Raw genomic sequence first — 24,563 nt, forward strand, 5'->3', positions numbered from 1 at the left:
TCTCTTACTCTTGGGGAAAGTTCCAGTCTGGATGTAAGGGAGATTAAATATAATCCTGCAACTTAATGCTGACACCATCCACCTCAGTAAGGAAGAACGTTAAGTTTAACTCTGGCAGAACAAGAGATGAAAGCCCAGGTACCTGCTTTAAGAAGAGCAGGGGAGGGGGGAAATAGCAGTTTGGCTACCTGACCCCAAAAAAGCAATTCACTGCTTCAGCCCAAAACATAGCTATCACAACTACCATATGAGGAATAACATACACCAAGTTGAAAGCCAGCACCTGAAGTAGGAACCACCTGATCTTCCTCCTACTTACTTGATGTTGCCTGTAGGGATGTGGCTTTGGGGGAGGGGAAACATTACTGAGGGCTCTGGGTGTGGCTGAGCTGCACAAGATTTAAGTTCAGAGACTTTATTTTCTACTGTTGAAAACAGATCTTCAGTAGAGAAAAGAAGCCATTCTACTGAGTAGTAGTCTTGGAGCTCCAGGCTTGTGTATCAATCCACATCCTTGAAGCAGGTGCACCTCTCAAGCAAAACAATCACTAGTAAGCACACCATTCCTCAGCTTTCCTGCAACAAATTGTGCTTCCAGGAAACAAATCCCATTCAATACCATCTAGCCCTTCAAAGCTGCGTAACAAACTTCTGCGTTGTCATGCCTGGTTCAGGATGACCTTACACTATCTTTAAAGCTCTCTGCTTCTTGTGCATTCACTAGAGACAGTGGAGTGACTTCCCCAATACATGGCCATGCAGAGATTGCTGTCCTAAAGGAAAACCTCAGCCCTTCCAAGAGAACACAGTTTTAGCCCCTTGTAGGCTATGTCTCAGGCACCAAATCACAGCCCCTGCTGTCTTCAGGAGGTTAGAATGCAAGGGCATATTTCACAGGTATTTAATCAGTGACTCAGTCTGGTAAGGAGTAGTCTTTGAACTGTCATCTCCAGTTACTACATCGAGTTTTTTTTACCTCTGTAGGAAGTTTCCCCAGCCAGTCCTCTCTGGCTCACTGCAAGTTTGCAGAAAAGGACAGCGAAGTTACTCCATCAGCACCTGCCCACCCAGCAGTGGCCAGGAGTAGATACACAAAACTATTCATGATCTACAAAGAGTGAGAATCAAACTCCTGTCTTTCCCTGTTCCCATTTTGGCATTTATCAAGTATTTCTAAGTAACTTACTCATTAATCCATCAGTTAATCTGCATGTTATTTTCCCACTAAGCTGAGGCAAACTGGATGCAGCTAGCAGAAGGATCCAGACAGTATCAGGACAAGATACCCACCAGGAACACACAGTTGTTCTGTACCAATTCACCTCCTGCATCCTTCTTCCTGCACCCATCACTTGGGCTAATGACAGATTTCTGATCAAGTGACACAATGAACATTCACATCAGTTTATTTTACAAGAAAGATGTAGAAAAATGACAATTCTCTCTTTACCTAGCAGAATTGAACCTTCACTGCAGAACCCAGCTACCACATGCAGAAGAAGTGCCAGAAAGACCAAGCTAGGCTTTGAATGGATGGAGAGATGCTGCAATTGAGGTTAAAAATGAAACCTTTAGAGTGGTCCTTATTTCCACTGTCATATGCTTGCATCCAGTCTCCTACCAACACAAGACAGCTCCAGTCCAGCACCAAGATCCTTGTTAAAAAGCATGTTGTACAACTGGAATAATGCAAAAGTTTCCCATACTCTTCTAGCTCCAAACTTCAGCTAAGCAGCTTTTTCCGTGAGTAAGTCCTGCTAAGGGGCCGCTTCCTGGAAGCCATGATGTGGAATGGTGACAGCTCCTGGTTGGCAGTAATTTGGAAGGCATCGGATTCGTCTTCTACAAAACAAAGAATAAGTTAAAGCCACAGTTTGCTGAAGTTTACTGGTGACTCCAAGGAGCCAAATACCAACTGGAAACAACAAGAAAAGTAAGCTGCACTTCCTACTAAGCTACTCTTCATCGCTACCTCCCCTCCCTCCAAACTTCCCAGTTCATACCAAGTTTCCTGGAAGCATGCGAGACGGAGACACTGAACACAGAAGCGGCAGCTACAGCCACAGATTTTCTGTGCAAAGACCAGTCCCTCACACAGCATGCTTTTGTTCTCATTTATTTGCAGACAAGTGGAAAGCACACCTAGCCTGCTTGAGCTCAGCCCTTCCTTACAGCACAGGTGGTTACCTCGAACACACTTTCTCCGAGATGGTGGTGTCTGTCCCTGGCACAGCAACGGAGACTGGGTCAGTGCTAGAAGGCTGCTAGCAGAAAGCGTGCTCTTCACTGGTGGGGTTGAGCCTGGAGAAGCACAGTGAGATGCTGCAAACTGAAAACTCAAGAGCGCTTCCAGATAAGTCTCATACACAGCCTTTATTCTACCTTGAAACTTCCATCTCTACAGGTGATACTTTATCTGAAATAAAAATCTAGGCTGGCACAGTGGGTTTCTGGCATCAAGAAAGGTAAATGGTAGTCTGGAATTCTCTCTTAGGGCATTTAATTTTCTTAGGTGGTTTAGTAGAAAAGCACTTCACTTGTATTAAATATACTCCTCAGTTAACTCACGTGTCCTGGAAAAAAACTGTTATAACCATGATGGTCTGTAAATATGAAAACAAAGTCTGTAGATACAGATAGTCTCTTACAGGACCAGCTTAAGGCTAAATACTGCTATTATTTCATGTCCTGAATACGGACTAATGTCACTTTAAAGTTTGTCTCAGTGATAGCTGTTGAATGAATAAGACATTGCCTCTGTACACAAACCTTTCCTTGCAAGAGGAAGCAGACACTGAAGCTTACCTATCGATACAACAGCAAGGCAATCATTTGCTAGTAAGGCAATCATTTCCGATACCCACTTTCAATGGAACCGCCACCATGGGTGGCTAGAAGAATTGGAGCACCAACAAATACCAACATCCACAGGACTAATCCCCCCAAGGCCCCAGTCTACGCTGAAACAGCCAAGCTTTAGACTTAAGGCAGCTGGCTTCAGTGCCAGATGCTGGGCAGAAACAGCTAGCAGCATCACCACAAACCCAAATACATCACCAGTTAGATGCAACTGGGATCCTCCCTCCCCAAGTTCTCAAACTTTTGCTTTAGTTCCTCCAGCCTCTTGCTCTTCCATATTTATCTGATCTCTCTTTCCCATCATTAATACTCCATTGATGAACGCCTCCATATAATTAACTTCCATGTAATTTACAACCCACTCTCTCCACCTCATTCTCTTTCAGACAGTCAGACAAAAAACAATTGTGTTCTTGTTTTGTCTACCCCGCATTTTTAACCATCTCTGAATTTCAGTGGAGTGCCACTCATACCACTTAATTACCTGAGAAAGGGAAGACGTCATCATCCCCTACACAACTGTGCTGCTCAGGAGTTATGAGCGCACATGCTCCTGGTTTCTCAGGAAGTACAGAGTCCATCCTGGATTTGCTTCTGTTGCCCTCATCTGTGGAAAAGCCAGCAAGATCCAAGTTGCACTTATCGGAGCAAAATCTCTTGGCATCATGATTCTCCTCCTTTTCTGGCGATAGATACATAAAGACCCGCTTCCGAGATTTCAAGCCAAAAGTTCCCAAGGCAGAGTCCTCATCAGCCCTGGGTTCAGAGTCACTAGGAGATGCCTGATCCTGGAGCCTGTAAATCCCTTCCAGTTCAAATTCCCCAAGAATATTTGTTACTTGGCTGCTACAATGCTCCGAGATCTTCATCTCTCCTTCTCTGCCTGTTGACATTCTCTTTTGCTCATCAGCATTCTTCTCACTTTGACCACAGCTAGCGTTAGCAGTGCTGCCTGCTGCTCTCTTTCTCCGAGGCCAATCATTGATAGCATCAGGGGTAGTCTTCCCCTTCTGCTTTGGGGAAGGTGTCCAGGGAACTCCTGCTTCTAAGGGGGATGGGGATGTAGCGTTAGAGGCACAGCTTGTTGGGGTGTATGACTGGCATATGTAGGTCTGTCCTCCACCCTTCCCAGGTGTACTGTGGAAAGAGTGAAAGCAGGACGGTGAAACACAGGCAGCTGCTGGTTTTCCCGGGTGCTTGCTACACCAGGTCATAGCAAGATCACTAAAGGGGCTTTCCCCTCCTTTGGGTTTGCTGGCGCTTGCTTCAGGCTGAACTTCCAATGATGAGCAAGAGCCAATTTTCTTAATGCGAAGTTTGGGCAGGCCTGAAGCTTGCATTTCAAGTTCAACTTCGTAAGTCGGTGGGCTAGCAGAAGACAGTTTGCAACGGCTTTTAGGAGTAGAGAACTTGGCTAGAAGTTGAGGATTTCCCATCCGTGCTGCAGCCTCCCGCTGTCTCCTGTCTGCGGTGCAGCGTAAAGAATAGGCAGGAGCAGACTTTGGCATAGGAGGCAAAGTATTCAGGGCAAATCTGGAGTGTCTCTTAAGACTTGGAGCCTTCAGTCCCATACATTCTTCTTTCAGCAGGGTTCTTGGTTCCACGTCATCACTAACTGTTTGAGAACCACTTAGGAAGGACTCACAGGAGTTTGCACTGGCATTCCCCTCCTTAACCAATTGCTCACACTCCATCTCAGCATTCTGTGCACGTACCTGCCCTCCAGCAGAAGGCTTTGGAGAGAAATGCTTTTCCAAGTTTTCAGAGTCCTCTCTTGGAAAAGACTTTTGAAACGCTACATCCATCTGTTTATTTTTCTCTGATACAGGGGTATTTTCAGTAACTTGGGACTGACAAAGCTGAAGGCTTTCTACAGAAGAGTTACCACCACTATCATGATGATTGTCCTTATTTTCAGGTGTTGCACATGCAAGTGTGAGGTTCTCTCCTCCAGAATCTGGTTCACATTTGGCCTGCTTAGATGTGTGAAGCAGGGACTTCAGTGAAGTGCCAGTAATACCTGGAGATTTTTCAGAAGATGGTTTAGATGCACTAAGGTCCCAGTCAGACTCCCTAGCCTGTGTGTGGGAAGGAGAGCAGGTTGCCACAGTGTTTGTGGAACTTTCACGGAGAGGAGAACTGAAGAGAGGCTCCAGCCTCACAGCAAGCTGCGATATTTCTGCACTCAGTGGGCTGGTATGTAATTTTGAACCTGGATCTTCAGGTTTCCTGGGAGTACTTTTAGTTGCTCGAGATAGCGGATCTGACTGCACCTGAACTTCCTTTGTGAGGATTTGCCTCCGAGCACCAACCGGAGATGCTAGTTTTGAGAGGTATCTCAAGGAACGTCTTGGAGTTTGCTGTTCTGCAAAACATCTTTTCTGGACAGCAGAGGGGGAAGAAGCAGCTGGATTTGAATCCGTCAGAGGTAATAATGAGGTATTAAGCACTGCAAACCCTTCATGTTCTGGTATTTGTAAGCCAGCCTCTTTGCAAGGAGGGGAAAGTCCTTCTGCTGGAGAACAGTCCTTAGAAGTTGCTTGCAAGAAGTGAGCCCTCTTACTTTCAGTTAACGCAGATGGTGACTTGACCCTTTGTACAGGATGAGAAAAGTACTTTCCCAAACACTTAACTGCAGTCTGCTTAGCAGCTGGACTTCGGCCAGGAGTCTTCTCCAGCTTCTGTGGTGTCCTGTGGAGAAGGCGAGGTGATCTCCTTGGTAGCTTACTGGCAGAATTCAGTGCCTTCTGAGCAAATTTATAAGGTGTTTTTCTAGGAGTCTATAGGGGGAAAGAAAAAAAAAAATTAAAGAATCATGGCTGTTCTATTCCAGCAGTATTATGTACCCCTCTTGATATTTACTCCTCAAGATTTAAAAGCCAAAACCCACTTGATTAGACTTAAGAGAAACACTAAATTTAGAGATGTTTAGATCTCACTAAACATAAATAGAAAAAGGTGATGGGAAGAAAGAGGAAAGTGTTTCTACCTGACAGGCAGTCAGCTCCTCTAAGTGTAAGGAATCTTTTCTTGTTCTCCTTCCAGGTGAATGCTTCACTGCAGAGCTACACATGTCAATGACTGCACCAAAGAAAAACCTCTTGGGAGTCTGGACAGTGGGGTTCTCTGAGTGCCGCTTAATGCCTATAAAGTGGAACAGTACAATTCAACTAACATCAAGTAACCTGCCACAAACAATTGTCTCAATCACTTCATATGTATAGACAAGTAGTGTACAAAGCCTATAGCCCTGTCATGTTCTTTTCTAGCCAAATGTTAAGACTTCACCAGAATTATTTTTATTTCCCCAATATGAAACTAATATCTACCTGTAGAAAGAGTACTCAAGCAGGAAAAAAAAAAACAAACACACAAAATAGCTCAGCCTCTTATTCTATTTATAGCTTGTAGCTTAAGAAAGCTCTGGTTCATGACTAAGAACTCTAGTAAGTATAATATAAAGAACTAAATGTCACCATTTATAGCTGGTAATCCTACTGAGAAAGCCAAAGAAGATTCCATCAGTCATTGCTTTATGCTGCCACAGAGTAGACTGAAAGTAGCTTTAGGATTTCTGTCCCATATTTTACAGGGATTTCACTGCATTTAAGGAAAGCAGACTGACAATCAGTGGTATTCTGTTAGATGGGCCTGACTGGTTTCTTAAGTTGGCAGTGTATTCATCATAGAAATAGCTGCCTTACCATCCTACAAATTCAGCTTCCCAATTCAAAAATAATTACTGGGGATGAATTTCTCTCTACAGAAGACATTACATGATAGCTCTTAGCTTCTTACAGTCTCTTGTAGAGCCAAATCAAATCAAACTTAGTGCCATCCATGCCAGCTTTTCAGATCAGTAGTATCAGCATGCTCAAATCCCATTCAGTACCTTCTACATCCTGCAACGTACAGCTCTCCTCTTCTTGTCCCCGATGGACTCGCTGTGAATTTTGCGAGCTGGGCTGTGTAGCAGAATAGAAAACACCAGAGTAGGTCCTATTCAGAGCCAGCTGTTTGATGCGTGGGCTTCTTCTCAAACCTGCTTCTGAAAAGGTAAGAATATTGGAGATTGAGGCTTCTTTCTCCCTCAACAATGGGAGATCTTCAGGAATAGTTCATAACTGAAAAGAACACAGACTAAGAAGAAATTTTCCATACAACTATCTCATGCAGGGAGGCAAGTGTGCAAAAAAGAAAGCCTCAACTCTTGGGTATTTGGAACATTAATGCATACAAATCTCCTTCCAAATCATAATGCCCCCTCCTTTAAGCAATGATTACTCTCATCCCTCTCTAGCTACTATATGGAAATGAATGCTAGAAACACCATGTTCAATTCAAGTTACATCCAGGTTACATGATTAGTTAATTCTCCTGTCTTTTAACTAGTGATTTCATTTTCCCGTTTGCCCAACCATGCTGTTTTCTTATTTATTCCTGGAGATAAGAAACAGCAGTAGCCAACATAACACAGAGAGAGTCTACAGAGCCAGGTGGCCATCTGATACAGTAGAAATCAGAGCAACGTTAGGGTCACAGCACAACACTTTGAAGTTACATTAACAATAAAAACAATTGCATGTGCTGGTTTGACAGTAATTATAGCAGCTCAGAATCTTGTTCACCCTCAAAGCCCTTCACGTATTTTCATTTGAAAGAGTTACTATCTACCTTTCTTTCTTACCTTCTACTATACAGGATTGTCAAAGCAGCAAGCAACATGTGGTTCTATCAGAGCAGGCTGTGCTCCACCAACAGAATACCACCACTTTTTTACTGACTATTCATGAATTACCGAAGTTGAGGCATGCTCATCTTATGAGTTACAAAACAGCAAAAACAGCTTTAATAAATGAAAAATAAGAAAATCAGTGCTTACCATTCATGGCCTTCTCCGGAGACTCTTCTACAACACCAGTGTCACAACCTGGGTCAGAAGACCTTGAGAAACGACAGACATTTTGGACTTAGCATACTGTCCACATTTACAAAAATAGAACTTACCATAAAGACTGAAAAGCAATACTCTATTCTACAACAGTATACTGCTTTGTGGGCTACTCTAAGGGAGCAATTAGTAAGCTCTTTGCCTCCTAGTAACATTTGACTGAGTATGGGTAACTGTCTAGCTATGGTATAGGTAACAGTTCTACATGGAAATAAATGCTAAATTTCAGCCTGGGCACCACAAATTACAGCACAGGCCTTTTCAAGCCCTTGAAGCAGCAACCAAACCTTAACAGCAGTTTGCTGCAGGAGTTAAAGTACCCTGACTGACACAATGAAACAGACAGCATTTCTGCCCATTCAAACAACAGAATTTAGCCACCACTGGTTGGTCTTGCTGCCATAGGTGAAGATGACACTTTGACCACAAAGATGATATCTGGTTCTTGTGCTCACAGCCATTAATTAAATATCCAGTACTTAATGAAAAAATTCAGGAATAGCTTACTCACCGGCCTTTGATCTGTTTATGCAATAGCCTCCTAGAGACCTGTTTATGTAGTGGTGTTTCTGCAACACTCTTGGTCAATAACTTGCGATGATCTAAAAAAAAAATCAAGCAAGAGCTGTAACACTGCACAATTATAAAGCAGTTAGGACAAATAAATGAGTAGGGTTTTTTACATGTTTCAGTTTAAAAATGACAGCCAATATGGAATCATTGTGCACTCAAGCTATCATCATATATTTTTGGAATCCAGTGTCTACACTCCCTTCCCACTCCCTCAATATTATTTAATAGTACTTTGTCAGAATTTAACCTACTGAGATAACTTTTATTCTTCATCTTTCATTCACAGATCCTTTTTTAAGCAAACATTTTTAACATTTGTTTTCTTTATGAGGTGTAGAGTTCAATAGAATATAGGTTTCTGTTTCAATATCATCCTATTCACTATCTAAACACTACAGCACTGATCTAAAAATATTTTCTCCTTCATTAAGAACATAGCATTATTAGTTGTTTCAAAGAACTGAGGATGCAAGAAAAGGAATTTTAGCAAGAACTCTTCTGCAACAATCCTACACGTGCAAGTCGTCCTACCTTTAGTGCCTTCATCGGTGCATTTGTATCTTAGGCCTTCCACAGCAGATACTGACTGGCTTCTAGGCATCTTCTTCATAGACCTTTTCGATGGTGAAAGTATCTCTTCATTGAAGAGGTTCCTCCTTACCTTTGTAACCTCTGTGAGGCAAGACAAAGCAAGAAGTTATCAGATTGAAAAGAAGGGGGAAAAAATAAAAAAGTTACAACGCAACCAGTCAGTGCCCCAGATGAGCAACAATAAGTGAGCTACAAAATCTCAACTGAAGCACATGTAGGTCAGAGAATGAGGTGGGATTTAAAATTATTAAGTATTTTGCAAAGAGACATCCTGTTTCCAGATATAAAAGGTCACTCCTGTACTCACTTTTTTTCAGGGCAGAAAAGATGGAAATAATTGCAAGATTCAAGGAAGAATTGAAAGATTTTCTTTGCAGAATAAACGATTTGAGGTTTTTTTACATGAGAGCACATACAGAATACAAAGATTATTTTTTCCTCAGACTTTTTGTAGAATTCAGCAAAACTTCCTTCAGATTTCCAGCACGCTTCAGCATAATTTCATCACAGCTCACTAAAGTTTAGAGGGAGAATATGTGCTGAAGATGCACCTTTCCATGGAAAAGCTGGAAGTCAATATACCTTGCACTGCTTCTTTCTGCCTTAAAGGCATTTGTTGGGACTTCTCAGAGGCAAGGTAAGAACGTGAGTTCTCCTGAAACAAAAAAAGAAATCAGCCTCAGCAGCACTTTAATGTTAATGGTTAACTACTATGAATATTAACTGTAAGCTCTGAACCACACATTATTTCAATTTCTCCTTCAAAGTGATTTTGATCTCTGTACAGCTGGTACAGGGCATAATTACCAAGTGAATGCAGAGCAAGAGTTTTCACACTCAGGTGTCACTTCACAACATTGCTGCACCCCTGCAACCCACCCACAATCCTTTTAGAAAAGTTTTACCTTTCTGATAGGATTCTTGGCTATCTTGGGAATCTCAATTTGACGCAAGTTCTGTGGTGCTTCTGTCATGCTCCTGTGTCTGGCTAATACATTTTTCCTTTAGAAAGTATACAAGGATAAAGTTAAAATAAGATCAGAAGCATAGATATCAACCTAATGGCAATTAAACTCGAGTTTGACTCTAGAGATAGGAAGTCTTTACATACATTCAGATTGCAAATTCTTCACATTTGTACCTCACTTAGGTTACAACATTGAAAGATGATTTGCAATATAAATGGCTACAGCTAACTTTAAGGTTGGTATTAAAACTCATTTCACAATCTGCTTAGATGTACACAGGATCCCCAAAGGTCAACAGTAAATTGCAGTTTAACAATACAGGGTCACCTACTGCACAGTAGAACATCCTCTTCCTCTTATGGAAGATGCTCATGAACTGTATTTGTGCTTAAGATGAACATGCAGAATCAAATTTACACTTTCATATAGTCAACAATGGTAAGTTAAAATGAAAAGTGGGAGGCCTTAGTATTTCTCTCAGGCTTGCAGAGCTAGCAGCAGGTATCAGCTTGCCCCAACTAGCTATCCAGCAACAGAAACAAAAGATGACTGAGCTGTAGGTTAGAAAACTCCTCAGTCACAGCCCAGGATAAAACAAGCTGCCTCCTATTTGGAATTATTACCTTCTCTTTTTGGCAGATCTGGTGCGCAGCTCCTCCAGCTGATCACCCTCAGTGCCTACATAAACACCACTAGGAGTTAAAGCGGATGATAATGACAGTGGAAGGCCTGGAGATTTGCTATCCAGAGTCACGGAGTCATCACTGAAGAAGTCTGAAGGCAGAACAGCTGCCAGCTTCGGGGGTATTTGTGTACCAAGACCATAGTAAATATCTCCAAGGGTCTTCGGTATAGAATTCATATACCTAGAGCATCAGAGAACCCACATTAAATACAATCCCTCCACAAAACTGTCAACATTTCAATCCCAAGGTTTGAACTAATTTTTTATTCTTAAGTGTCAATTAAAAAGATAACTGAAGATCAACTGTTTTTTCATTAGTTTACTTGCTTATCAGCTACTTTTTCTTTAATCAAGATACAAAGTGTAACAAGCAGAATGTATCTAAATTGAAAGTTACAAAGATGCAGTAAGTGAAAGCTGTAGATTGCTGTTTACTCAAAGAAGATATTCAACCAAAACCACAGACCCCAGTAGTACTTAAGTCATCCTAAAGAACTTACAATTCTAATATTTCCTCTAGAAATTTTGTAAGATACCCTGGGTCTTCAGTCAGACATAAAATGCGCAGCATATCCGTCATCTGAAGAGAAAGTCAAGTGGGAAAGTGGATTAAGCTGGTGACAGTTGCAACACCAGATTATTTTTTTTTAGCAAGGAATATAAAATAGTTACAGTGAAATCAGAGGAAAATTACAGGTTCCAGGTCTGCATTTCTAGTGCCATCCAGAAACACAACCTGGTCCATAATTTACTTGCCTCTTCTAACAGCTGCTCCATTTCATCAGTGTTGCTTTGCAGAGAAGGGCAGTGAAGACATAACTCAAGTCGCAAAAATACCTGAAGTTGGCACCTAAGAAAACAAGTAGTCATTCACTGCCTTTTTTTCTGGTGGAAACAGCATATTTACTGCAAAAGGTACGCTCGAAAAAGCAATGGGAGTGGAAGTGGCTCCTTTTGACAGCATAATTTGGTTAGCATTTCATCTTGGCGGCAGGGAAGATGCCTCATTTCAGATATAGGCTCCAATGCTTATCACACAGCATATGTAATATTTGCATTTAATGAAGTGTATTTACTGTAACCAGATATTCTCCTTGGAATATTTACCCCATGTACTTCTCCACTTGTACAATAAAAGCCATCATTAAAAACTGCTAACCAACTCCACAGTATCTCAGAAGTTGAGGTAAATAAAGTGTCTCATACTCTCTGACTTTGGTCTCCTTCTGTGAGCCATGCTGTTGTCTGAGCATTTTGCTGGTCTTCAGGAGATGGTTTCTGACTCTTTCCACACAGGCCACCTGCAGAGACACAGAATTACAGCAAAAACTTCAAGTCTGTTCCCTGTCTGCAGGACAGGGTTTTCCCCCGCTCCTATCTTGACCCATTCTTTTGGAAATAGCTCAAATTTTTTCTCCTCTTTCAAGGAAACGAATTCTCTTTTTCTTTCAGTAGCAAAGTCACAATGACATGAGACATAGAAGAACTTCCAGCTTGAAATCACAGGGAAGGCCACTTGCTTGCAGCGTCAGGCCTTCTTCAATAACTATGGATTTGTCTTTCACAGTATTTTTTTTCAATTATTCACAAGTTCACTAATTTTGGTTTCAGTGACCATCTTTGGTTTCAGTTACAATCTTTAACATTACTTACAGACTTAAAGAAAGAAATACCTCTTTCCTGGAGAAATAGCAGGCCTAGATTTGCCAAGTAAAGAAAAACCACAAGGTGCACCTTTTTGAAAATACAGTTTGCAAGAATGTATTTTTTAAAATACTATCTTTGAATAAGTGAAATTAGAATTCAGAATGAGGTCAATGTAAAGGAAAAAGGTATCTGTTCCAATCTTTAGCAAAGGTGTAAACTGATAACTGAACTGGATTTTCCTACATTCTTTACAACTGCCTACACTTTTTCCACTACTGAGTGGGCACAGAAGTAGTTAGTGGTTTTAGTTTTGACTACATGAAACCGCACATAAAAACTTCAGGTAAGATGAAGGAAAGGCAGCCTGAAATAGCAAAAACTATAATTTCCAGATCAGTAACAACCCTGCCCACATGCTCTCACCAACCTCTTTCTCTTTGGCATCTTGTACTTTCAAGAACCTTTTAATGGCCATGATCATATTCTGGGCACACACAGATGAAAAAACTCCCTCAGCAACAGCCTTCTGGTAGCTTGCAATTAAATGGGACTGCAGTTCCTCCTCAGTTTTGAAGTCTGTAAGGGAAACAGTCTAAGTTAACTAAATGTCTGTTCACCACACCTTACTGATAAACGCTTATTCCAGCTGAAGAGGGAAACAGAGGAGGTAATCAAAAAGATTTTCTCCAGCAAAGATGCATTCAGACCACAGAACACTAACAGAATCAGTCCCAGGTCCAGACCCATGACAAATTATAAGCTTAGTTTTGAGTAGATCAGCAAGCTTTCAGGTTACCATAGCAGTCAAGAAATTCTCTTTACTTCTGCACAAGTAGTAAATAGGACTACATTTCCAGTTACACCTTGACAGGTGCTTCCCTCAACTTCTTTTGGTTAAAAGAGACAAGAGATAGCTCCTTATTACTTTTTTTTCAGATGGAGGCAAGGCAGGAAACTAACCCCAGGAGTAGTTGTAACACTAGGTTGTAAACATTTGTAGAAACTAATCAGAAGAAGGGTGGGGAAAAAAAAATAACCACACACTGCCAAGCTGAAGATACAGAAACCCAAACATTGATCTGCTCCCTAGCACCTAATACTCCATCATCCTTCCCTCTCCCTTCCATAAAAATCCCATATGATCTCCTACAAATATCAGGACTGATAACACACACCGACTGATATTTTAAGTGCCTTTTCCTTTTCTTCCACTTTTTCATCCAATCTTTTTGCTGAAAGCTTCTGTGGAACCTTCTCATTCACTGTTGGCGGCACACCATCAGGTTGAAACTTCTGAGCTTTTACATTCAGTCTTGCTACATTGAGCATCTGCAGGGATCTGGACATGGTCTTCATCTTCTGCCTAACTGGGGTTCGGGGAACTCCACCTGCAACACCACAAAAAGAGAGATCTACCATCAGACACACTGAGGCAGGAATTCCACCCAAGGTAGATCATAATACTGAGTCCTATGTTACTGTCAAGTGACATTAGTAACCTTCTAGTGGAAAACGTGGCCCAAAAGGCTTGTATTTCTCCATGAAATAAATGTACAGGCAGCATAGCAGGCAGCTACTTCTTTAAGTAAAAAGCAGGTGAAAACTGTTGCTCTGCATAAGAACTTACATGGGTATAATCAGAAGTTGCATATATAGGAAACAGTCTTATGTCACAGAAATAGAAATAGCTGACAGAGCAAGACTTAGGGATACATCAAGTCAGGGTACAATCAACTGTGGTCAGTGTACTGAAAAGCAATTTTTAAACTCTTCTAGAAGAAAGTGTTTTATTTCTCCAAATTAGAACAAAGTTGAGAGGTTGCAATATTTACTACTAGTCGGAGCAGTCCTTATTTCAACAACTAGTGAAACTGCAGAGCTCTGCATGCTGCTTTTTCACAGTTCTATCAGTCACTGCACAGCCTTGAATTAGTCATTTGGGTTGTACTAAAGGACAATTCTAATATTAATTGACACTGTCTCTAAATAAAAAAAAAATCTAAAGCATGCCACTACTCAGGAGAGTTCAGATTTCTAAGGTTCATGCATTAAAGAGGCTCGCTGAGAAGTCTTTATCATATTTCATTGACAACACACACATATAACCCCAAAGTATACATACGTCTTTTTTTGTTATTTCCTGGTCCAGCCGCAGTAGATGTTTCACTGAATTTTCTCTGGTACAACTCAGATAGGCTTTCTGAGAGTTCCACTTCCAATTGGTCTGCATCATCCTTCCCATTAGCACAAGGAACCTGCAGGAGCCTACATAAGAGACCCATTCAATAGTTATCAAAAAAAAAACGTGAGTGGGAGGCATATCTCTTATTCCCAGTGGGCAGAAACCAGAACCAGGTTTTTCTAGGTGCCGGTCCACAGCAATATAGTGGGAGTAACACGTGCTACCACTCTTCCAATGCCTGCTCCCCAAAACTCTTACTTAAAAGATACAAAAACCCAAACCACCATCTTAAAAGGTTCACACCAAGTTGGAAACCAGCATGACAAGAGTTACCTGATGTACAATGGATATGCCACTGACCCATGCAACAAAGCTACACGAGCAGCTTTGTGCTAAGCTATCCTGCATGAGGTTGGGCTTGGTTTAGGTTTCACTCAGGAAGCTCTTTGAAAAAAACAGGCTTTTCATTCCTACTAAATACCAACTGTGATAACACCACCACTATCTTCAGTATCTTGCAGTGCATCTTATCATACCATAAGAAGAGCTGAAGTCTGACATTTCCCCAAGTAGCTTAGGTCATTTTAAGTCACGTATATCACTCCTGAAACTGTCAAAATTTTAATGCACACAAACTACTACCCAAACATCCTGTTCCCAGTTCCTTTTGTCTATACATTAAGACATAATGTAGCAAAAGCACACAGTAAACTGAACACAGAAATAAAAGCACTAAGAGGAGCATTTAATTCTAGAAATCTGAGCAATGCTACAGCCATACTCCCTTAACAGGAAGCAAAAATCCTTGATTATTATTCAGAGACATGTTTCAGAAAAATACCTGAATGACTCCATCAGATTTGAGCTTGCTCCACAAGCATTTGATGCAGGATACCATGCTTCAAGCACGGAAGGATGCCAGGGTCCTGCATGGGAGAGTTCCCGTTGGACCCACTCTGGCATAGGAGTTTCTTCTCCTGTGAGCAGACAAAAAAATTTAGAAGGAACCTAAATGAAATGGCAGAACATCACAGCCTTCACAGAGGTACTAAAGCAGACGTTTCCAAACCTTTGTTCCTGGAGGAGCAATTTAATAACTGACACATCAGACTCAGAAGAAGTTTTATTCTAATGCAAAACAAGTGAGCTAAAAGCAGCCTCCTTGCAGCCACACCCAAAGGCCTTACGGGCCAGGGATGGCCTATGTGACACAGTTTAGGAGACCTCATTTTAAAACTTGTCCCCAAGCACAAGTAGTTATGTTTTATCTACAAGCTAGTGGAAACTAATGCTCTATCAATAAAATAGACAGGTGCACCAGTGCAAATTTCTGCATCACATCACAAGGCCTGAGCTACAGAAGACAAGACAAAATAAACAAGTCCCAAAAATAAGAGACTCCTCACCAAGGAAATCATTAGCTTTAGATTTTTCCACTCCAAATTAGCTCTAGAGATGATCAAAAGATGGTCAGTTTTGCATTTCCTGACACCTACCCATACTGGCCAAAGAATCTTCCACCGATGTGTCAATTTTACTCAACACACTATTCACAATATCTGGGAGATGAAGAGCATGGTCTTGGGAAGAGTTCTCTACTACAGCTCCTTCAAGGTCACATTGCTGAACTTCAGCAGTCTTCTCAGTACTGAGTACAGTCAGAATTGCAGTACTCTCAGAAAGTGGTGACAAAACAGCAGTGCAGGGGCACCAAGTTTTAGATAGAGATACCTCAGCAACCTACATTAAACAAAAAAAGAAAAGTTTATATTGTCTAGAAATACAGAGACCTAAGCAGTACAGATACTTTACAAACAGGTTATAGACTTACATACTCTCCTAAAGAATGTTCTGAACTTACCTCCAAATGAGCAATTTGCAATGCAACAAATACCACTATTATTGTCTTCACAACACGATACACTGTCACACCTTTTGTAACAGCTCAGTTCAGAATAGATATTAGTTTAAGGCAAAGAGAAAGATTTACCATGTGCAGTTCTTCAGTCACTAGACTCCTTAACAGCTGATGAAACAGTGACCTGTTACATTCCGCCTGCTCAGCCTGCGAGCTCTGCAATATCCAGCTCTCTGTGAGAAAGTGGCCAGCCTGCATCAAGCTCCAGCTCGTCAAGCTGCCTTTCAGGAAGATGTTGACTGGACAACGCAGCTGTCTTTGGCTCATGGCAAGGGGTTCCAAGATCACGGCACAGCTTTCCTGCTTCTTTCCTCCTGTGCAAGGATAAGATAAAGTAAAATGGGTGATTAAACTCGGAATAACTCTACAGTAAGCGTATTGCAGAACTGAGCTCCTCCCCAAGCTCTCAAGGAGTTGAGTGCACAAAGGGCCCACTAAAGAAAGAGCCAACATGCACTGCATGTTGCTTCAAAGCTAATCTGTTTTCTTCTGAAGGGGCAAAAAACCCCTTGTGTTCTTAGTTTAGCTAAACTAAAGCTGAGACAAAGCACATATAAGAAAAGGGTGTACACCTATATAAGGTGGAACCAGCAAAGAGCTCTTCATACATCCAAACTTCTGGAAGCATGGAAAACTGAAGAGACTAAATTAGAAATACGGGCTAATAGGTCTTACACCAGAGGAACCAGAGCACACGCAGGACTATTTTTAAACTTAGGCTCTTAAATATCTGAAGTTACTTCTACACATACTGTTCATAGGGGAAACTCATCAAGGACTCTGCATGAGAGATCACAGTTATTACTATGCTCACTTATTTTTTTATTTTTTTTTTTAATTTTTATTACCAGGCACGCTGAGAAACAACATCCCTTCTTGCTGGGGGAATACTGCTTGAAATACAGAGGGCTTCGAGAACAAGCAGTTCAAAGTCGCATCCAATGGCAGAAGCGTGGTCCAAGGCACAGTCTGCAGCATGGGGGAACTTGAGTCAACAAGAAAGCCACGAGCAAGATCTGCCCTGTGGTGACTCAAACACGGCACTAAGGTTTCAGCCGGCAAAATGGTGCCTCCCATCTGACGGATCAGTTCAAACATTGCCCAGTATCCAGCGTGATCTGGGGATTCGATCAGCTGAAATAAAATAACAGAAAGGTCTGAAGATAATGTTGGCAGTGAGATAACCTCCATCTGAACAAATAAAGGTCACATGCTTTTAGAAAAACTGGCATATGTATACGAAGCATCTAAATGCAGTGCTTTCTAAGTGGTTTTATGGACTTTATTAGCCTTCACACGACCTCAATAAAGAAAATACTATTCCCACTGAATTTGGAGCTAGCTAATATTTTCAAGCTGGGGTTTTTGAATCTGGCATCTAGACACTTGAACTATCAGACTGCTTATTTGCAATTCTGAAGACCTCCTAACTAACTCAAAGCACCAGAAAACCCATCAATAAATGCAGTAGTTACTTAATTGCTGATATATCTCAGTCTCCACACGGATGATGAATACCATCCCATTTTTCAGTCTCTTGCTGAACAAGATTACACAGCAGTAACTGAAGACCTTTCTCTACCGCTCAAAGACTACAGCATAAAACTGCTCTCCCCTCTTATACAGGAGACTAGCACAGAAGATGGCCTGCTAGTCCCCACAGCTGATAGTATAATCTCATTACCTGAGACCACTCGGCAGTATCCACCCAGAAGAGCGTGATTTTCTGGTCCGCAATCAGCTCCTGGACACTCTTGGGCAGGAGTTTCTCTGCTAGCTCCTGAGCTGCGGGCAGCTCGCGAGGGGAGGAAGGGGCATCGCTCCCAGACACGAACTGCCGCAGCTCCCTCCGCGAGTGGGGGCAAGGGGAGAAGAGGAAGATGGCGTTCACGAAGCCCTCGGGGGGCGCCTGGTTCTCCGGGGGCTCGCCGGCGGCCAGCCCCGTCCTCCGGCTCCTGCGGAGAGGCTTGGTGGGGGACGCGATCTCCGGGCGGTCCCACTGGAAGTCCAGCAGCGTCTCCTTGAGGCCGTTGTGGGTGAGGGCGACGCGAGGCGCCGGCCCGGGCAGGACGGCGGCGGGTCCCCGAGCCCCGAACCGCTCCGCCAGCTCCTCCTCGAAGCGGGCCCAGGCGCGGGGTCCCGGCGGACGAAAGCCACCGCCCCGCGAGGCCCCACCGCGGCCCCCGAGCGAGTCGAAGAACCTGAAGGCCCAGCGGAGGCGGGGCAGGCCGAAGCGGCAGCCCAGGTGGTTGAGGAGCCGCAGGGCGCCGCGCTGGAGCCGCACCCGCCGCCCCGGGCTGGCCGTGTCCAGCAGGAACACCACGCTGTGGGAGCACGCCATGGCGCCCGCCCGCCCGCCGCCTCACGACGGCCACCCCCCGCCGCGCAGCGCGGCCCGCGGGCCCCGTCAGAGCGCGCCCGCCGCCATCGCCCCGTACAACTGCTGGCGCCCTCGCCTCGCGCGCCGTCATTGGCTGCCGCCGAGTGCCCGCCCCCCTCGTTCCTCTCTCCCCATTGGGCCGCGACGGCCGCGGCGGAGTGGTGCGCCTGCGTAATACGGCGCCCGCGCTGGTGGTGGGCGGGGCACGGAAAGGAGATTCGAGCTACGCTCTCCGCTGATTGGTCGGCCATGGCGTGCGTGCGAGGGAGCGCGGCATTCCATTGGCGAGAGTTCGTGACGAAAATAGAGGGCGAGGCCAGTGTCCGGAGCGAGGCGATTGGCCGCCGCCGCCAATTTAAAATTTAAAGCCGGGTGGGCGCGCGTGATGATGACGTCATTGCTTTTCTCTCCCCTCATTGGGCGTAAAGGTGGTGACGTTACGATGATGTCACCGCCATGACCTCAGAGAGGCGGGCTGGGTTTCTAAGGCGGGAGGTGCGGCCAGGGGAGCCCGGAGGGTGGGCGGGGCGGCGGTAGAGCAGGCCGGGGGCGGCGGGCAGCGGGCAGGGCGGGTAGCTCTGGGGCTGAGCCGCAGGAGTTGCCGTTCCTGCCCCGGGCAGGCGGCCGCTCGCCGCTAGAGGTCAACGCCTGCCCGCAAACCGGCTCCTCTGCAGCACCCCCCCCCCCCCCCCCCCGCGTCACCGATCGGCCGTACGCCGGCAGACCGAGCCCGGGACAGAAGGGACAGGGACGGGCAGGAGCCCTGCCGGCTTACCGGAAGGTCCTGCACACCCGGAGAAGATGTCACCCCAGGGCTTATAGTCCTTCCCGAGCCTCTCTGGAGGACAGCAAGGACAACCCACGGCCCATATGGGTGAAAAGGTGTAGGGCCGGGGCACCTGGGTAGGGGCTGACAGCCAGGGAGGTGGAGGACAAAGACCCTGAGTTGTCATCAACCAGCTTGCCCCTGAGCATCGTCTCTCCACAGATCTTAGAGCACATCTTACCCCATGGGTGTTAGCAGGCAAGGTGTGATCCAAGTGTGGATGGATCACACTGGGTAACAGGGAGGAGGAAGCCCTGCAGACTAGAGCCGCCCAGATGTCCGCACCACCCTTCTCTCCAGAGCTTGAACGCCCCAGCCTAAACCAGTGTCACCAGCAGCCAGTCATATTTATAAAGCAACAAAGACAAGCGGGTAATAAACCACCCATTTGGCTTTGCTGGTGACTATGAACGCAAGTGGGTTTAATGAGCTGGAACGAGGAGCTGATCCACTCGGGTGCACAGGAATAACCTGCCACCAAGAGCAAGGGAAGGACACCAGGTCTCCCTGGTTGAAAGAGTGGCCTGCGGTCTTGGGGTCGTGGGGTCCCTCCTTCTGGCTGGGCATTGCTCATGGCCCCGTGAGACATCTCACGCTGCTTGTCAATATATCACTCTCCTGTATGAGCCCTGAAGAAGAGGCAACCCCACTGTGCTCCCACTGCCATTGCCCAGCCGCTGGCTCCCATCCCAGCAGCCCGCTGAGGACACTTAGCAGAGTGTGACCAAAACCTGCCTTATCACAGTCCACCTGGGACCAGAAACAAACTTGGGGCACAGGGGAGTTTCCCAGCAAAGCCTGGCAGCTCCCCACACAGGAATTACCGCTGGCTGCTCGAGCCCCTGCTCCTTTCCTGGCCGCTCCAGCGTATTTACTCTGGAAGCCCATCCAGCTCTTGGGAAAGCCATCAGAGATGCTGACTGAGCCCCGGTGACCTGCGTGGATCCCAGTGTGACAGCTGCAGTCGCTCACACCTCTGCTTCTCATGCTGTCCCGCGCTTGCGCTGCTCACAGAGACGTTCGCCCTTTCTGCCTGCTCTCCAAGGGCACTGACTTCTCCTCCTCAAACAGAGCCCTTGGGTTCTCTCTGGACAATCATTTACTTGCCAATAAATGCGGTTTCTTGAGAGGAAGGAGAGGGCACAAGAAAAATCATTGTAAATTGGGCTCAAGTTTGGTTGGCACTTTGGTCCAGATAGGGTTTTATGTAACTTTAAAAAAGTCTTACTTTATTTTGACCTTTTTCCAACATTTCTCTCCAAGTGATATTTAACGGTGAGGACTGAAAAAAGGGCTGAGAAAACCCAGACCTAAATGAACTGCTTGATCTCCCACCGTACCACCACTCTGTCCCGCCCCAGTGGAAAATTTGTTTGTCGTTCTGCTGAGCCAGCTAAAAAAGTTTTTATTTTGGATTGACTCAGAGGCTTTGCTTTCAGGACACTCCTCAAGGACCTGCACAAGGAACGAGTCACCTTTGATGCTGGGCAGTGCCCCGAGACTCACTTGTGCTGTATGAAGGCTTCTGAGCCTCCCCGTATCATCATCCTCCTGTGCCCTCTCCACCCCACATGCCCAAAAGCTGGTAGTGGCTGCTGCCTACTACTTCTGGAGAGCAAGTCAAGGTCGGCAAAGGGCTTCTAGGTGGATCTCCAGGGAGTCGTCTGAGAAGGGAGGGAGCTGCAGGAAGGGAAGGGGGCAGGCTGGAAGGGTTGACTGTGCTTCTTGGGCATTAAAGTCCTCAGAGGTGGCTTTGGCCTGGGTGTAGCATGGCATGGGAGGTCACTGATGCCTCCTGGGGAGGCGAATTCCTTGGTTCTCTGTCTTAATGGGAGAGAATTTGATCTGCTCACCAGTGTGCTAGGCAAGCCAGCGTGAGCTCCACAGTAAATCCAGCCAGGAACAAGGCTTGCTGCCTGCTACAGCCTCATGTCCCTCCCCTGGAGAAGTTCTGATATTGCCTGGTTTTACCTGGTTTTCCTCACTCCGGTGAATCCTTGGAGCTGCCAGGAGATAAAGGAGGGAATGGCAACGGTAAGCAGGCAGGGACTGTCAGGCCAGCGCCCACAACGCTGCAGACAGTGGAGATGGTGCTTCCAGCTCTGTCCTCCCCTGGGCACCTCCAGACCCCCGGGGTTCTCGGCTTTGCGGTCACCTCTCAGAGCTGGCACAACACCTTGGCTCAGTGTTGGCTGTGATAAGAACTCCGAGACGGTTCACAGTGGCCCAAGTGACCCCCATTCTCTCCTCTCCAGGGTGAAGCTGCCCCAAGGCCTCCAGGCAAGAGGGAGTGATTTCTGTGTGCTTTAGATTTTTTTTTAATATCTCTCAAATATTTTTAGCGCTCATAAAAGTGAGAAACTGGGAGAGACCCAACTGGGACCAGTACTGTACAACCCTCAACCAGAGCCTTCCCATGACTGTTGCCAGCCCTAGTCCCACATCTCCAGATACCTGCCCCTCTTCCCCCAGCATCATCCTGCTGATTTTTTGGGGGAAACCTTACCATTCTCATGGGTGCTGGACATGATGGGCCAAATTCAGTGGTGGAGCAGGCAAGCATTGCCTTCAGCGGGCACCGTGCTGGATCACACAGCGTGGAGTTTCCAATGGGGCTTTTAAGAAGCTTGATATTTGTGACTGGGGCATGATGAAATCTGCCCCATCTGTCCTACCACACAATTAGGTAGGTACCTTGTAGATGGATGCAAAGGACTTGGTCTAACCCATCGTAGGAAGCTCTCTGCCAGCATCACTGCAGGCATTTGTGCTGGAACAGTCCCATCAGCCTTTCCAGTGTTACCCTGGTCCCGCAAAGGAGCCTGGAGAGAAGGCGGTCCTTTAATGGGCTCTCACAGCGTGGGCAGCCAGCGGAGCATGCCAGCTCAGATGGGACTGCAGTGGCAAAGTGCTGATCTGAGGGTCGATAAGGAGGGGCAGTGCGAGGCAGTGCAGCAAGGCGAGACTATCAGGCCAGCAGAAAAGCTATTAGCCTTTGTTCTCGTCCTCCAGACACAGGGGAGAGGGGCCAGGGACAGCAGGTGGGACAGAGCTGCTGCCTCCTGGGCTCTGCAAAGGCTTCACAAGCTGCTTTTCTAGGGATGCTGCCATTTTAGTGAGACCCTGGATTGGAAAGCTCTGCAGTTTGATTTCTTCTGCTAAAGGGTAATAACAGCATAACTGCTGGTGGCTACACTACCAGGCCGTAGCAAGTTCCCTTGTGTTCTAAAACACTCCTCTGTGCCTCTGTGTTGCCTTTCTCAAGGTGTCCAAGAGCTGTTCTAGGGTGGGGCTGAAGACTGGTCCTACCATGTAGCTGGCAGGAGAACATGCAACTATCAACAGTGCTTCTAGCAATTAGGGCTCAGGTATTGTTTAGGGATTTGAGCTTCTTTCTAGTTGGAGATCTCTTCTTTCCTAGTGTGTACAGCTGAGACTGCCCTGCAGAAACCCTGTGTAATGGGAGACCCAAACACTCAAGGGAGCGCCCGTCCTCAGAACAACAACATCCACTTGTTTTAGGTGTCCCCACCAAGTGACCATGGTCCAGCCAAAGCCGGCTGAAGCTCTGCTTGCGCAGGGTAAAGGGCTGGGCAGATGGAGTTCCCTTTTCCTCAGTCCCAGCATGGACAGGAGGGGAGCAGTGCTGCTCTGGACCCTTGCAGAGACAAGTGCAGCACTATTTTGCAGTCCCAACCTCCCAGTGCTCCCCTGGGGCTGCAGGAAGGAGCCTGCACCCCGATGCTCTCCCATGGTCCAGCGTTCACTTGCTGTCTGGGTTCACTTGCTGTCTTAGTGCCAGCTGACCCTCCCTCGTGTGTCTGGATCTCTAGCTGGTTCCTCTGCCATACAGAAGTGCTCGTGACCTGCATCTCCCTGGCTCTTCCCAAAGCTGCCTGTGCCTGCACGGGGCCCAAATGAGGTTGGAGAATGATTTTGTGTGGCCGTCAGTCTCTTCAAGACCATCCACAGCTTTTTTCTGCCATCTGTCATTTTGAGAAGAAAGCAAACAAGAATAAATAATAAACTCAAATTATTGCCTAATCAACACAGAAATCAGTGCTGCTTGCTCAGCCGACGGGCCACAATTAGATGCCATCAGCAAATTTGGGCAGCTTGCCTGGGCTGCAGTCTTTCATCTCTTGAAGACTGACAGGCATCTCAAGGATCTGCAGGCAGAGGAAGGAGCTGGGATCTGCTTGGAGGACTCACCTGGCTCTTTGGGAAAAGAGCACATGATTCAAAACCATGAGAAAAAAGGAGCATTGTGTTTATGTTTATTAAGTAAAGGAAGCCCCATACCAGAGGAGGGGACATTTAGGCTGCAGGGATGAGGTCTCCAGCCCCATTTCCAACACCATCTCAGAGCACTGCCCTGCTTCATGCAGCCCCAGCTTGCCTTGTCTTGCCAGGATGATGCGCTGGGTAAATCATTCTGGGAAATGATGGGACGTGTGTCACTTCTACATCCTTATAGATATATGGCAGCCTTAGCGGGGCTGTCGCATGTCTGTGCATGTGTGCAGGATCTTGGCATTTCATCTGAAGCATACATCTTCCTCTTCCTCCTGGGACTGCCCCACTGACTGCTTTTCCGAAAGCAAACAGCGAGATCCGCGCCCAGCCCAGTGACTCAGGCAGCCTTGGCAGGGATGCGCGGAGGCTCCACAACTCATCTTCTCCTGGTCATCGGAAGGGAGTGTGGCCCCTGGGCTCAGCTGCATTTGCTCTTGGTCAGAGCCAGCTGTTCTGGGTAGAGGGTGGACAGCCCCGGACAGACCCCCACTGCAGCAGGGCCATGTTCCCCCATCTCCGCACCCAGTACAGAAACTCGCAGGAGGAAACAGACCCTGGCGATGGTTTGGTGTTCCCCAAGATGCTCTGCGAGTTGCCCTGCATGGGGTGGCAAGCCCATCCTCACTCACCTCCATCCTGGCTCACACAGTGTGGTCAGCTGTCCCGGTGCACACTGCAAAGCAAGGA

At 45.8% G+C, this 24,563-nt stretch overlaps 1 protein-coding gene across 1 annotated transcript; it reads right to left on the minus strand.

Moving 5' to 3' along the window:
* Positions 1-1,388: 1,388 nt before the first annotated feature.
* Positions 1,389-18,817, minus strand: TICRR (TOPBP1 interacting checkpoint and replication regulator). Its single transcript, XM_075764156.1, has 22 exons — positions 18,059-18,817; positions 17,223-17,508; positions 16,447-16,688; positions 15,953-16,196; positions 15,298-15,433; positions 14,397-14,539; positions 13,450-13,662; positions 12,702-12,850; positions 11,834-11,928; positions 11,384-11,477; positions 11,128-11,207; positions 10,566-10,808; positions 9,880-9,976; positions 9,557-9,629; positions 8,915-9,055; positions 8,322-8,412; positions 7,742-7,803; positions 6,752-6,907; positions 5,849-6,003; positions 3,344-5,639; positions 2,188-2,301; positions 1,389-1,842 (listed from the first exon to the last, which is right to left on the minus strand). Exons 1-22 carry the CDS (start codon positions 18,713-18,715, stop codon positions 1,724-1,726), a joined length of 5,886 nt encoding a protein of 1,961 aa, XP_075620271.1. The 5' UTR covers positions 18,716-18,817; the 3' UTR covers positions 1,389-1,723.
* Positions 18,818-24,563: the final 5,746 nt, after the last annotated feature.

Source organism: Balearica regulorum, chromosome 12 (assembly GCF_011004875.1).
Source record: "Balearica regulorum gibbericeps isolate bBalReg1 chromosome 12, bBalReg1.pri, whole genome shotgun sequence".
Classification (NCBI taxonomy): Eukaryota; Metazoa; Chordata; class Aves; order Gruiformes; family Gruidae; genus Balearica; species Balearica regulorum.